Source organism: Pelmatolapia mariae, linkage group LG7 (genome assembly GCF_036321145.2).
Source record: "Pelmatolapia mariae isolate MD_Pm_ZW linkage group LG7, Pm_UMD_F_2, whole genome shotgun sequence".
Classification (NCBI taxonomy): Eukaryota; Metazoa; Chordata; class Actinopteri; order Cichliformes; family Cichlidae; genus Pelmatolapia; species Pelmatolapia mariae.
The window spans coordinates 61119898-61134802 of NC_086233.1; the positions used below are offsets into that span (position 1 = coordinate 61119898).

The 14905-nt window shown below is 42.8% G+C and overlaps 1 protein-coding gene across 25 annotated transcripts in view; it reads left to right on the forward strand.

Annotated features, from left to right (window-relative positions):
• mical3a (microtubule associated monooxygenase, calponin and LIM domain containing 3a) overlaps positions 1 to 14905 on the forward strand; it is a 78432-nt gene that overhangs the window by 58202 nt on the left and 5325 nt on the right. For 14 of the 25 annotated variants that reach the window (XM_063480091.1, XM_063480090.1, XM_063480101.1 and 11 more), the window contains 12 exons: positions 457 to 618; positions 2196 to 2270; positions 2443 to 2556; positions 2654 to 2733; positions 2818 to 4846; positions 4923 to 5020; positions 5334 to 5504; positions 7315 to 7365; positions 8110 to 8217; positions 8988 to 9081; positions 9868 to 9918; positions 10837 to 10887. In XM_063480091.1, coding sequence (XP_063336161.1) covers positions 457 to 618; positions 2196 to 2270; positions 2443 to 2556; positions 2654 to 2733; positions 2818 to 4846; positions 4923 to 5020; positions 5334 to 5504; positions 7315 to 7365; positions 8110 to 8217; positions 8988 to 9081; positions 9868 to 9918; positions 10837 to 10887 — 3084 coding nt within the window. The remainder of the gene's footprint in view (positions 1 to 456; positions 619 to 2195; positions 2271 to 2442; positions 2557 to 2653; positions 2734 to 2817; positions 4847 to 4922; positions 5021 to 5333; positions 5505 to 7314; positions 7366 to 8109; positions 8218 to 8987; positions 9082 to 9867; positions 9919 to 10836; positions 10888 to 14905) is intronic. The other 11 variants (XM_063480094.1, XM_063480099.1, XM_063480097.1 and 8 more) reach the window with 11 other exon arrangements.

A 14905-nucleotide genomic window follows, 5' to 3' on the forward strand; every position in this document is an offset into this window, starting at 1 on the left:
TGTTCCTTTTCATTGTCAGTCCCATTCCATCTAACCTTCTGTTTCAAACCTCTGGAGTTCTTTATGGCTTTAAAATACTAATCTGATGAATCAGATATGATTATCTCTCCCACGGGCGCTGCAGTTATGTTTTAGAGCTGTATGATGGAACTGTTATATTTAACAAATGTGTTATTATTTTGTTTTCCAAGCTTTGTACCCTTGAAGCTTACTTTTATGGTTTGACGTTTTGCAGTGTATTGCATGCAGCCTCCCTTCATTTCTCTTTGATGATTTTTTTCCCCATTGTCACTGTATAACTGTCTCTCTGCCTTTTCTCTTCCATTTTGCCCTGTTTTTTCCCCCCTGTTCCTCTTCCTTTCTTCCACAACTACCCTCATCTCTCTTTATCTTCCTCTCCTAACTCACACAACTTTACACTACGCAAAAATACAAAATCACAACACTTACATTTAGCGAGGAATCTCCACATCCAACAAGTCCTGCAGCCTGTGGATCCCAGCGCCATTCCAGGTTTGAGAGCACATCTGGAGTCTGAGGGAGACAAGGATGATGGCCAGCTGGCCTCAGCCTCCCAACTCTCCCAGCCCTCTGAGCTCACGCAGCCCTCCTCTGCAGGTAACCCACCCGGGGGCCTATACGCCTGGGAAGGCCGTGGGTCTCGCCATATTCAGGATCAGGGTGTCTCATTTTGCAAGTGTGGCTGCTGCTGCTGTCCTGTTTGTCTGCGTCTGCCACAGGAGGACCCCAGCTAACCCACCTGTTGTTTTGAATTATCTCTGATTTGTACATTTTTGTAACATTGCTTTATTTCTCGGAATGTCTAATTTTGTGTTCAGCCTGTTGTCATTCAGAGTCACTGTTGTTCCTCTGGGGCGAATATAACGTGCATCCCAGTGCGCCATTTAACCCTCTCGTCAGTTCCTTTGATTTGATTCTCTTTTGTTCTTTTGTGTTCTGCCATGTTGTTTCTCATGTGTCTAATTGCTTTACTGTTATTTCCCCGCCATCTATCCCTCGTCGTTCTGTATCTTCTGGTTTGAATGTAGCCCCTGCCCACACGTCCGCCCGACACGAGGCAGTGAGAGTCTGGTTGGAGTCCCTGTCTGGAGGTAGCACAGACTCGAAAGGGATCCTGACATCCCGTCTTAGACTCCTCTTCTGTCTATCAGCTGGGCTGGCCTCTTTTCATGGAGCATGCATAAACACATGCAGAGACCAGTAAACTCACAAGCATGCCTGCTGTAAGGCTGTCGCTCTCAAGAGGTTTTTCTCTCCTGGGATCAGATCAGCACTTGTGTTTCACCTTTTGTAACCAAACCTTACATTCTACTCTTCTAATTTCCAAAATATGTATTTTCTTTTGCACTTGCTCTGTATGTTATGCTGTAAAGTAATATATTCCGGGGAGTGAGTTATCAAGCTTTGAAACCACAAGGCACCACAGCTTTGGGAGCTCACCTCTTAATGGCACTTGTACTTGCATTAAGTTCACAGAATGTGGGTGTTGAAGTACATTATCAGCTGATTAAGAGCTTGAATGAATTGACTGAGAGTCCTACACCTCTGTTTGAAGTCCTCGTATAAGCCTCGAGTTCAGGGTTAAAGGCCCAGTAAAGACCTCCAGCAGAGATCAGACCAATTACAAAGTTCTTTTAGTAGTTTATGTGCCCGTGCACTCAGAAGATCGGTCACCTAGTAGTTAAAGCTGATATATAAACTGCATGGATAAACTGCCCCCCCCCTCCCAGTTTTGCTCGCTAACCACAGTTTAACCAGTAACATTCTGGTTGTGCTTCTGCTTGGATCAAATATTTTCAGCTTACTAATTTAAAGTTGCTGCATGTAGCTGCAGCCTAGCTGCTCCTTTGTTCATATTGAAAGACTTGGCCTGTTTGATTTGTATGCAAAAGATTTTCTTTCTTTTTTTATTTTCGCCCAAACTCTTTCTTAATGCTGTCTGAAGAAAAACGGATTTTGATTTTTAAAGTCTAATCACCTTTTTTTCAACCTTTAATTTTTGTATTCGGCTTTTCAAAATTGGCCTTGATAGCTTTCCACCTTACTGTCAGGATTTCTGAGAAAAGATTCATTCAAGCTACTTTTAAACAGGAAAAAGTTCTCACAGTTATTGTCTAAAGACACGATAATAATATTCCAATGACTAATTTATTTCCCTTTTTTTTTCATGTCAGAGCCCTGCGAAGATGAAGTACTCGAAGCAGAAGCAGACAGTCCAGATATGGAGCCTGGCACAGAGATGGATCAGGGTAAACAGTCAAACATTACAAATAGTAATGAATCCATCAAGTGTTTAACATGCGGAAAATAGCATTTTTGTTTACAAAGAACTCTCTTCATCAAAATGAAATGACTCAGATAATTAAAGTTCCAAAGCTGTGTAATAATGAAATATTTGATGATGTGATGTTTAAATTCCAGATGACATCCCTTCGGATGCGGAAGCTGAGGCTCGTTTGCACCAGTCGGAGCACGATGAAGCGCTTCCCGAGGAAGACAAGAAATCGGAAAGCTTGGCAACAGCTTCCAGTATTGGTACATGTCACAAAACGTTTCTCTAAATCGATGACGCAGATATGTTTTCCACAAATAAAAGGCAATGAGCTTTTTCTTCTCCCTTTTGTGAATTCAGAACCATCCAGCATCAGCCTGCTGCAGAAGGACGATATCGTTCTTTTCCCGCTTAAACCATCCCCAGAACCTGAAACACAGGTGAGATGATGCTTCTGAAGTTCAAAGCGATTAATGGCTTTTACCTGAATCCTAAACTCCTCTGTTGTTTGTTTTGTTTTGTAGATAAGTCCAGTAAAATCTCCTGGTCTCCGCTTTTTTCCTGATCCTTTCATACCTGAGAAAACAAAGCCAGAAAAGATGACTCCATCTCCAACTTCCAGGAGCCCACTGTGCCCTTCACCTGCTCCTGTCCAGGAGTTGTCTCCTGTTCCCTCACCTACTAATGCTGCTGCTTCTACACCAGTTAAAACCCCAACTTCTGCTTCATCTCCTCCTCCTTCACCCACCAAACCACCTGCTGTCTCTCCACTACAGCCACCCATTGAGTCACCAGTGAGCTCACCAATTTGCTCCCAGCCTACACCCCTGCCCGAAACTCAAGGACCTAAATCTCCCGTCTTTCCTCACCGCTCCATTTGCCCTCTCACAGGAAACCCCCTCTCCCCGATCTGTGCCCAGCCGTTGCCCTGCCATGAACCCTCATCACCCCTCACCTCTGATTCTCCCGTCAGAACTCAGCCCGTCCCTGCAGTCACTTCAACACCCTTGGCTAAAACCAACAAGGCCACGCCAGAGCCTTCAAATTCCTCGACGGAAGAAACGCCGTCTAAAAAGACGGATATCATTGAGGAATTCTGGTTGAAGAGTGCTGAGATAAGAAAGAGCCTCGGTCTGTCTCCTTTGGACCGCAGTAGTAAAATCTTAGAAAGGAGTGTTGTTAAGACTCCAACTCAGGACTCCAACTTCGCTAAGACACAAACGCCAGATGTGTCTGGGGAACAGAAGCCTGCCTTCACTGGCCGGGCTGTGATTCGCAGACTCAGTATCACTCTCGAGGGTCAGGTCATTACTCCTATCGCTCCTGTTGAGCCCAAGAGCAATGGCTCTGATAAAAGGGACATCAGCAGCAGCTCAGGCCTGGGCTTGAATGGAAGTGTGGCCACAAGCCAGACGGTAAACAGTGACAGCTATAACACGTCCGACTCGGCTATGCTGACACCACCTTCCAGTCCGCCGCCACCCGTGCCTGCTAATCAGTCTCCAGCCGTGCTCAGGCAGCAGAGACATCAGGTGTCCTGGACCAACGGAACAGAAAAACTTCCATCTGAGCATGCCAAAGAGCCAGCAAAAGCCACTACCCCTGTTCCTGCACCCAGGACCCAGCTGAGCCCCGTATCTGTGCCCAAACCAGCACCCAGGAAGCTCTCCTCACCTCAGGCAGCTCCAGAAACAACCCCGGTGGTCGTGATGAGGGAGAAGAAGAGGGAGAAGCCACGGCCGGAGGAGATGAGGAAGTCATTTGTGGAGACGGTGGAGGAGATTCCTTTTGCTGACGATGTGGAGGAGAGCTACGACGACCGGACACCAGACACAAGCATGAACAGGTATTACACTCCGCCCACGAGCAAGCCGAGCAGGGAAAAACCTCCCCTTCATTTGGCACTAGCAATGGAAAATGGTAAACCCAATATCCCAGTCAACCCAGTCTCCAAGACCCAGAGGGCAACTCAATTCTCTCCAGAAGCCAGGGAGATTGCTGAGGAGAGAATAAGGGCCAGAGAAAAATCTGTCAAGAGCCCGGCTCTAAAAGAAGCTATGGCCAAGCAGTTGAGCAAAATGAAAGAGTCCGATGGGGAAAAGGGCGCCTCACCTAAAGTGGCCTGGAATGTAACACCAGACACTGTTGGAAAAAGTAAAAAGTCAGCTGCATCTCCAAAGACATCAGCTGTGAAAGCTTTAGAGTCAAAGAAGTCCGAGGCCCTGTCGGAGCGTTTCTTTAGCAGTAACAAGAGTCTGGACAGCTCGGTGGCTTCGTCAGACGGCTCCTCTACAAGTAAAAGTAAGAAACGAAGCTCCCTCTTCTCACCGCGGAAAAACAAGAAGGAGAAAAAAGCCAAGAACGACAGCAGCAGGCTCTCGGGTGCAGATGAGACGCCTCCAAAACACAAGTCTCTGTGGAAGGCTGTCTTCTCAGGGTACAAGAAGGACAAGAAGAAGAAGGATGATAAGTCGTGCCCGAGTACACCGTCATCCAGCTCCACTACTCAGGACTCTGGGAAGAGAAGGACATCACCTCTTGCAAGATCTTCGGGTAAGACTATTCTTCCAAAGCTCATTTCATGTTATGAAATTGATTGCTGATTGTTGTCTTTGCTTGTCGTTTGAAGTAGACTTGAAAACGCGGAGAAACCTGAGTTTCTCCGAAGATTCCGACCTGTCCTGTGACGACGTTCTGGAGAGATCCTCCCAGAAGTCCAAAGCAGATGTGAGCAAATACAAATGTCACATGGTTGTCATTAGGGATTCATGCATGCACAGGCTTGCAACGCCAACCGGAGTTGACTGGGGTCCTTACAACTGCCTTTTTGGACCTTTTTTGAATGAATAGTGAATAATTTTACTCATGCAGGTTCATCCGATTAGATGTAAAGCACAACTTAAAATCAAACTGTTGTGAATGAAACTCGTGCAGTCTGGCTTTGCAAGGCTATACATATCATCACGACATCCACTGTACCAGTTTGTGTTTTGCTTCCTCTCGAAAATGTTTTTCTTTATATAATCTCTTCCACTCCTAGAGGCATGTGGACATCTTTGACCTAGTATCAGGCATGCAGAAGGAGGCAATAAAGGAAGAGAAACTGGAAAAGGAGAGGAGGGAGTTGAAGGAAAAAAGGGGGGTGAAAGAGAGGCATAAAAAAAGGGGACAGGAGAAGGTTAAGCGAGAAATGGAGAAAGACGACGAGGAGGTATTGTGCAGCAGGGGTTACATAATTTTGAATTTCAGAAAGTGTCATCTTTCTGAATAATGCCATTTAGCATCACCAGTCTTTTAGTTAAAGTTCATATAACGTGCCAGTGGCTTTGCAAGCAAACCTCAGATAAATCTTTGATATCATTTCATCTCTTTTTAAAGAGTTATTGGAATAAAAGAATGTATATATTTGTTTTTGACCTTAGGAGGTCTCAGAACAAATTATGATAACAATATTTTCAAGGTCTGGGCAAGTGAATTCTTTAAAAGATCATAATAATTCAATATGCTGGACGCATAAATCGCGTTGGAACTATGCACATATTTGGAACAAATCCTTAAATTTTAGAACATGAGCTCTTTTATTGGAATCCATTTGCATTCATTGCATTTATGGCTGAAATTCAGCATTATATTTGCCACTGCTGCTGAGTCTGTGTGTGTTTCTGGTGGTTTTAAATAGATAGAATCGTGCTCAGGGCCAGAGGCATGAAGCTCAGATGTACTCCTATTCTCTTTTGTTTGTGTATATTTTGGAAACGTGTACATAAATCAGCCACAACACTAAAGCCTGTGGACAACCGCGTCGATTTTCCCCCTCAGGGCATGGGCACAGAACCTCTGGGCATGTCCTGTTGTGTCGCCCACCGTGATATTGGCAGTGAATCCTTTTGGTTCTGTGGATCTGCTCTGGAGCGCTTTCATTGCTCTGATTGGTTTGCAGCAATGTTTAGTTCAGAGGTCTCAAACTCCAGTCCTCGAGGGCCGGTGTCCTGAAACTTTTCCACGTGTCCCTGTTGCAGCACATCTGAATAAAATTAGTAGGTCATTAGCAAGAGTATAGAACTTGACTGCATGCTGAGGTGGCAACCCCTAACCCTACTCAAGTAAATTTAAGCAAATGTAAGTTTTTGGAAAAATGTACTTCTAAGAGAGCATGCAGTCAAGTTCTATAGTCTTGCTAATGACCTACGAAATGTATTCAGGTGTGTCGCAACCAGGACACATGGAAAAGTTTCAGACACCAGACCTCAGGGCCGGTGTCCTGCAGGTTTTAGATGTATCCTTGATCCAACAAAGCTGATTTAAATAGCTAAATGATCTCCTCAACACGTCTTGATGTTCTCCAGAGGCCTGGTAATGAACTAATCATTTGATTCAGGTGTGTTGACCCAGGGTGAGATCTAAAACCTGCAGGACGGTGAACTCAGACAAAGCAGGACATTGCTTTGTATCATGGTGTCTATGCAGCGGTGCTAACCGCTTCACCCGTCTGTGGTTTTGATGTTGTGGCTCGTTGTCGTATGATGAATGTCGTTTTCTTCTTTGTAATGATTATTGATCTGAATTATTCACTTCAGACTTCATATGGCTACAGTAACAGGAGTTTGAAGTTGTATCATGCCTCTCAGCCATGTGTGATTCAGTGAGAGCCCCTGGGAAATCTAGAGAGCAGTCTTTTTTTTTTTTTTTTGTCCCCATCCCTTTCAGATCTGTGAGTGCTAGATAAGACACATAAGCGTCATAGTTGTAGTATTGGACATAACATCTCATCATAAAACATTTTACACTTCAGTTTCTTGGTTAGTGTCACAATTTTGTAGTTAATGTAGATGTTTAACCATTTCATTCCACCTTGTCTTTTTTTGTGATATTAACGTTGCCTGTTTTGATTGTACCAACTAGACTGTGACTCACTGTTCTGTTTATTTTATTTTTGTTTATTTAACATAATCATTAACCCATTTAATCATATCATCTGTATCATGTTTGTTTCCTCCCTTTTATGTTTCGTCTGCCCCAAGTCTGTTTATGTCCCTCACGCACTGGCGTTCAAGAGATCGTATGCCACAAAGGTAGTATTACATACGTTCCCGCTGATAACCCTCCTTCACCCCGTCTCGTCTTCCTGCACATGTGCCAGTTTACTTTCATAACACCCTGCGTAGGCCTGGCCTAAAGCTAATCGTTGTTCTGTCTGGATGCATGCGACAGTTGGACAGCAACGCTCGCTCACTGACTGCTGAATATCCACTCTGTTATAACATGACGCTTCCAATAGCGCTCTCTTTTCTGGTCACCATGATACCTCTGCATCTGTTGACACCCCAGGCTGTTCCTCTGTGACTGGTATGAGATTAATCTGTCACTGCGGCACTGTATTTACTCCAGTCTGGCTACTGGAGGACCTTTTCACATGTTTTCATTCAGCACTGTTTTCTCTTTCTGCCGTTTTGCGCTAGCTTAAATGCTCATCCATGTCAGCTTACAGCGGAAACATCTCTGTTTTTTGTCACATATGTATTATCTATTGTGGAGGATTATAACAGAGCTTGCAGCAAAGTTTATATGAAGTATGTTTCACACTGTGTTTTATGCAAGCATAACTTGCGATTTCTAGCCCCCGAGAGTCCCGTAGATGACCGATGAAGCTTTAAATAGCATTAGCCAGTTTCCTGTGAGCTCCTCGCCCTGTTAGAAGATCCAGAAAGTTCCCCTCCTCAGCTAGTCTGAGTGGTCAGCACCTCATGGAGCCACCTACACACATTAGGACCTTGTGGATGAGACTTTTCTGATTTGCATTTTGTTATTCCACACAGAAAACCTACACGGAGGAAGAGCTTAATGCCAAGCTGACGCGTAGAGTCCAAAAAGCTGCACGACGACAGGCCAAGCAGGAGGAACTGAAGCGGCTCCACAGAGCCCAGGTTTGTCCTTTCTTCTTTTAAAGACTGCTTTTCTAATATAATTTGGGAATTCAGATTCCTGCATTCTTCCTCTAATTTTAAAAAGTTCCCCTGGCGCTTTTTACCATTTGGTCACTCTAATGTTTTGAACTGAGCCAGATTCATCCATTGTGATTGATGTTGTAACTGCAGTCAGACTCCTGTTCCCCTGACTCAGCACTAAGCTCTCTTTTCTCCTGGAGCTGTCATTTGCTGGCCTCAATTTTGCTTCCCTTTACTGGCCATTTGCAGGACCCAACAGGACTTCTTCTATTTCAGCTCCCAATTCTGTGTGGCACAGATAAACCCAAGACCTGACAGAAGCTGTTACAGGAGATTCTAGAGGGGGGAAAAACCCTTTTCGCACAATTTGTGTGCTATAAAGCATCAAAAGTTTCAAATTAAAACAAAAAAAACAACTTATTTTTCTGGCTAAGAATGAGTCCAGTTATAAATCAAGACACAGAGAAGATAACAAGCGACTGAAATCTACACGTTTTCTTGGGGTTTTTGACAAATTAATACAAATGTCCCATGTGGCTGTAGGCGTTAAATATAGTTGTCGTCGCCACTTCTGACATTTATATTTCAACAGAGTAAACAGCCGCATCAATTGAGTGTTCCCTGTGTGAGTTTAGGGGGGATTTCTAATTACTGGTAGTTAGTTATCACCCTGTGCACCTGTGCATTTATGATACTGATGTGCCTCTGCTGCTGATTTTCATTAATGACGTGACTGCTCGTCTCCTCAGATCATCCAGAGGCAGTTGGAGCAGGTGGAGGAGAAGCAGAGGCAGCTGGAAGAGAGGGGCGTAGCTGTGGAGAAAGCTTTGAGAGGAGAAGCAGGTAATAACTCGTCAGTCATACTTACGTATATCGTTTTTTTATTCAGTTTGGCTTCCTATGTGGCTTAGTGCATTTTTAATATCGCGTATTAGACACCTCACTTGTTAATGTTTTACAAGTACTTTGCCATAAATTTGACGTAAGATCTTGGTCATAAAAGCTGCTCACCAGAGGCCGCGTTTTATCTTTACACAATATGAGTTCAGAGTTTTCTAGCGCTCCAAAGGGAATAGTATTAACAACCGTCAGGGTTACGTAACTCGGCAAACCTGTCCCTCTGCGCTCATTTGATTGTGCTGAAATCACTGTGTGCATTTACCATTTATTCACTTGTGCCGAAGCATAATTCAGCACATGATTTTGTATGCAGGAAAAACACATTTATTTCTCCAAAGTAATAATCCCGAATTGTTTCTGACAAGGGACTATCACAGACGATATACTTCCGAAATGAGAAATAAATAATTTCTTTGAGAGCAGCACAGTTTTTTCTAAGCATGAATTGTGCTCAGTAGTAATAATATAATATTTACATGATGTAGATTTGCATGAGGATAAAGTACGGAGGTCGACTTTGCAGCGCTGAGATGATATTCCAGCCTAGTGCACTTTATGGTGAAGTTAATGGAATGAAATGAAAACTTTAATCATGCAAATGCACGGAGCATTTATTTCAGTCGGTCCCTTTTCTCGCCGACCAAATGACTGTTTTACTTTACCATCCGCTGTTTATCCAGTTTGCTGTTTGAGTATGTTTTAACGTGTTAATACTCTACTCTCTTAAAGGATTGTATAAAGGTACTTGTACATTACCCAAACAGCACAAAAGAAGATCAGGTATTAGATTTTACTGTAGTTTTCTTAATTTTTTTTCTCCCTTTCCTTTTAATTAATCACACATGAAACTGTTACGTAGGGTTCATCTGTGGTGACACACTGCAACAGTTCTCCATCTCCGAACATGTCGATATGTGTTCGTTCATAACGTGTCTGCCATCATCAGTCCAAGCTGCATGCAAACGAGGAGAATGCGTGTGTCCCCCCTCCCCGACATAGATTGGTGTCTGCTCATTCTGGATGTGTTTCGTCTCTCTCACTGCCTCTCCAGTCAATACTCGGATCACGTTAGATTTTCTAAATGCAATCAGAATGTAAGAAATCAAATTCGGATTGGTTTGCATCCCGACAACTTTGTTATTGGAACAATTTCTGCAAATATTTGCTGTGGTTGGATGACTTGATACAGATATTTATTGAGATCTTGTTTTATCTTTTTTTTTCAATTTACTTATTTTTTTTGCTGCATTGGGAATGCATAACAGCATTCCTGCTCTGCTTACAGCGTATCTGCTCTACCCAAAGATCTCAGCACACGTATATTTAATTGTACATAAGTGGAGAGCTAGTTCTTCCTTTCTGCTCAAATTAAATACACATAAAAAAGAAGCAATTTCCTCAACACATCGAGAGACAGACACACACACACAACAGAGCAAATATGCAGAATAACCCAGCAAACGGCAACACACCAAATCTATGCAGCAGTCTTTTATTATCATCATGGGAAATATTCTGTTGCACAAAATGACTGCATTTGAATTGTGGTGAGTACTGATGGACTCTGTGTGTGTCTGTATGTTTCAGAGAACATGCATGACTTGCTTTTGTTGGAGATTTCAGTGTGTGCGTGTTTGTGTGCCCAGTTTGGGGCCGTGTGAAGTAACTCCTATCTCTAATATATCCCTGTCGTTGTAGACTATTGGGGAGATTCTAATTACAGTGAAATCCTGGACTTGCATCTGGGCGGTATGTATTTCAAATCTGTCGCTTTAAAACTAACCTAATGGCTAACCCAATCTGTCCTTCCTCCTCCCTGTTACTACTTGAGCGTTGTACCCCTCATATCCGCCGTGATTGGCTGGCTGGCTGGCTTTTAGCCACTGCGATGCTCTCTGCTCCTTTACCCTCCCTCCCCTCGCTTTCTCCTTTACTGGGTTTGTAGTTCAGACACTCTTTACATCAAACGGAGATCAGACACTTGGCCTCGTGCTGTTCTCTTAAGATTGTCTTTGATCTCTATAAACCTATGAATGATGAATGAATGAATTAATAAGTAACTTTTATTTGTCACTCTGCTGCACGTAGACTGTTTGGTGCAGCACTGATGCAAACGGCGACGCACTGCAAAGAGTGATATTAGAGCAGCAGTATGCATTCATGCTTTTGCTGTAAATATCTCCAGAACATTAAAGTTCTGGTCTTCTGTTGCATATTCATTAAAACGTTTCATTTAGCAGATAGAATAATATACTGTTCATCAAATAAAATCCTGGCGAGTAGCAGCAGGCCAGCTGAGATGGGGGAACCGAGAAAAGTACAGAGTTCTACTTAAAGGCTGGGAACGTTGAATATTCTGCTCCAAAACCACCAATGCACTGATCCTGCTGTCTTCTCATATTCCTCTGTCCCACAGGGCGGAATATCGAATACATCGATATATTCAGTGTTATTTTTATGGGAGATATACAGGACAACTGTAAAACAGATTAATGTCTGTATTTGTTTTAAACTAATGACCTTTTTTCAGTAAAGCATATGTAGCTCTCTTTTTAATTGGTACATGTGAGATTCGTAATATTGCATGCACAGGGTCTCTATTTTCATTTCTAGTACAAATTTCTAAATCGATCTTTGTCAGTTGTCCTCTTTTACACCATTAGCTGGAAGGAAAACATGTTGGAAGCAACGCAGTTTGTAGATGAACTGAAAGAGCTTTGGCTTTCCTAATTTTAACAATAAGAGAAAAGAAATCCCAGCCTTGTATTTCAAGAAAGATATTACAAAAAAAAAAAAATCTGTGTCTTATTTCTATGTTTTTGTTGTCAACTGTCACATCACATCTAAAGTTTACAGATATCGCAGTATACGTTTGTGACACTTTTGAGTCAACTCATCTCATCTAGTCATGTTCTGATCTTGCACATTGGAGCTAGAGTGTGATGGAAGATGGACAAACCTCAGACATCTGCCGACAACCTACCAACCACACAGACATGTGTAATCTGTAACCCACCCTGGTTTGACTAATACTAAACTCCTAGCCTGGCTCTTAGCTTCCCCTCAGAACTCTGTCCTGCTGTAGTTCTGCACTGTAGTCCCAGCAATCTTTCTCATACCTGCTCAGTTGCATAACTCCCCAAAGTGTTTGTGTGTGTATGTGTGTGTGTTTGTGCACTAATGGGTAGTGCTGTAATCTTAAAACATTAGCCGCTGTGTATAAGCTGCGGCTGGAAAACTGTTTAATGCGTTGACTGTGTCTGGCTGAAACGTCTCGTCGTGTCCACTGTTATCCTTTAGACTCGAATATGAGAGGAATGCATCTTTTTCACCTCACGTCTGCTGCGAATTCGGTTTGGTTTGTGAGAAACCCGTGTTTGATTTTTAGTTATTTAGCGTAAATGGAGTTTCTCAGCATGAGGGAGAAAAATGAGCATTTCTTTAGGCAGGGCTTCTCTGTGCTTTTGTGTTGCTGGTTGTCGCCACTCATCAAAAAGAAGATTGTGCAGAGTCATTTTGTTTTGGCACAAAGGTGACTCTGCAAGCATCCGAATTTCCCCTTCTAATTGGTTGACCAGACGTCTAACAGGAGGCATGACGTTTCATCACTTCCAATCCAGCTTGTTTTATTTGTTCTTTCTGAGCTAATTCAAATGTATGAACTTGAAACTGTTTTGGGTTTGTTGTATGTTTTGGGCTGGATGTGTCACGAAAAAACGCTTTTAGCTTCCTGATAATTTTCCATTAGTCCTCTCCGTCCTGCTTATCATGTTTGGTGGGTGATGAAGAACTGTGGCGCTTAAACTGAATAGTGGGTTATACATTTGTGCTAGCAGATGAGACCTGCAAGGAAAAAACAAAAAAGAGGAAAAATCTAATATCTAATATCTAAGGTAATTTCCCCCTTCTTCTTTCTGCTGTTTTTATTAACTTTACTTAGAAATGTAATAATCAACTTTAATAATTATGAGCATAGATGAGGATTCATTGAACAAACGACACAATCCATAAGCACATTTGGATGATTTGGGGAAGCCATAAACATTTTATTAGGGCCTCGGTCTTTTTAAGTTGCAATTTTTCCTTCTTTTCTGTGATAGTCCCTTGTAGCACGTATTCAGCATTTCATTCTCTCACGCCTCCTCACCTTCCAACCTGAAAAACTGTTCTTTTATACGAGTATGAGCCCTTACTATAGAAGATCCTGCATATTTGCTCCATTTTAAGTGAAATGTGCCTTACATTACACATATTTTCTAGTCTATATTTTAGGCGTTTATTAAGGTAACTTCCACTATCTGTAATCTTACGTTTTGAGAAAATCTTTTTAGTGGATGCAAATAAGAAGAAGAAAAAAATCCTAATTTGCACTTGAAAAGAAGCTACACTTCAGAAGTCGCCACACCGGCAACAAATTACACAGGGTGGTCTAAACATGTAGTGTTTACAAGAAGAAGCACTTTAAAGATGAAGCAATTATCTGCGTCTGCGAGTGGGATGGATTGATGAGCAGTAATGGGTTTTATAATGGGAATAAATCATTTATATACTATGATAACCACTGGCTCTGTGCGTGGTGTAGAGCGCACAGATATAGGGTGCTTTTACCTAATTGAAAGATCATCTGAAGAACTACACTTGCAAGATCAAACAGGATTATTTTCTCTTCCTGTGCTCTAGATTTTCCCCCCTCTTGTTTTCTGTTCTTATTTTATCCCATATTTTTCATTTCTCACACCACACAGCTGATCTCTTCCCACCTCCTCTCTCTAGGTGATTTGTCTGCTCCCTATCGCAGTGCTCCTGTCCCCTGTTGATTTTTCTCTTTGATATTTTCTTCCTCACCTCAAACCTCTCCTTCCCCTTCCTCCTGCACCCTCTTTGTCCTCTACCCTCTTTGCCTCTGTCATGTCTGTTTTTTCTTCCTCCCACATTATTTCCTCCATTCTTACTATTTCTTACCTCCCCCTCCTAATGTGCCCACCTGCGTCACTCCCTCACGCTCTTTCCCCTCTGTCTTGTGGAAGTTGAGCCCTTTGTGGGGATGCCTCGCCGAAGACCGCTCTCCTTCTGCCCCTGCTGTTCCCCTGAAGGTAACATAACCTCGCTGCATCTGCTGCCAGTTGTGGCAGGTTACCTGCAAGCGTAAGGATCTCCAGAAATGGGCTACGTCGTTGGTCCCCCCCCTTTCTCCTCCCAGCTTTTCCTAACTGTTTGTGTGACATTAGGCTCAGTAGGTTTCTCCAGAATATGAAGGAGCTCATCACGCTGAAGCTGATGTTGGGGAAAAATAATTTTGTTAGAAGTATACAGTGGTCCCTCGCTGTAACGCAGTTCACCTTTCGAAGCCTCGCTGTTTTACAGATTTTTTTTTTTTCCAGCACATTGTGGTCTGCGTCCTGATTGGCTGTAGACCATTGTCAATCTATCTCATGCCGTGTCTCCTGTCCAGTACAGAATGTGTTCAGCTTGTCAAATGTACATAAATCTTCGATCGCTAGCAGTGTGACTCTGACGTGCTGTACGGTATGTTTGTAAGTTTTCTCCCCAACAAACGCAACAATGTCGATGAAACGTTTTGCACCGTCAAAGGCTCCTGCGGGTGCGTTTGGTTTCATTCTATAATACTGGACGTATTTTTCTACAAAGGTTTGAACTGTGAGAGTTTAAACAAGAGAGAAAAGTGTGAAAATGTTCATGCCTGTCTGAGAAAAGTGTAAAAAGTGTGCAGTGAGGGGTTTTACAGCCTTAAAACATCTATAATAAT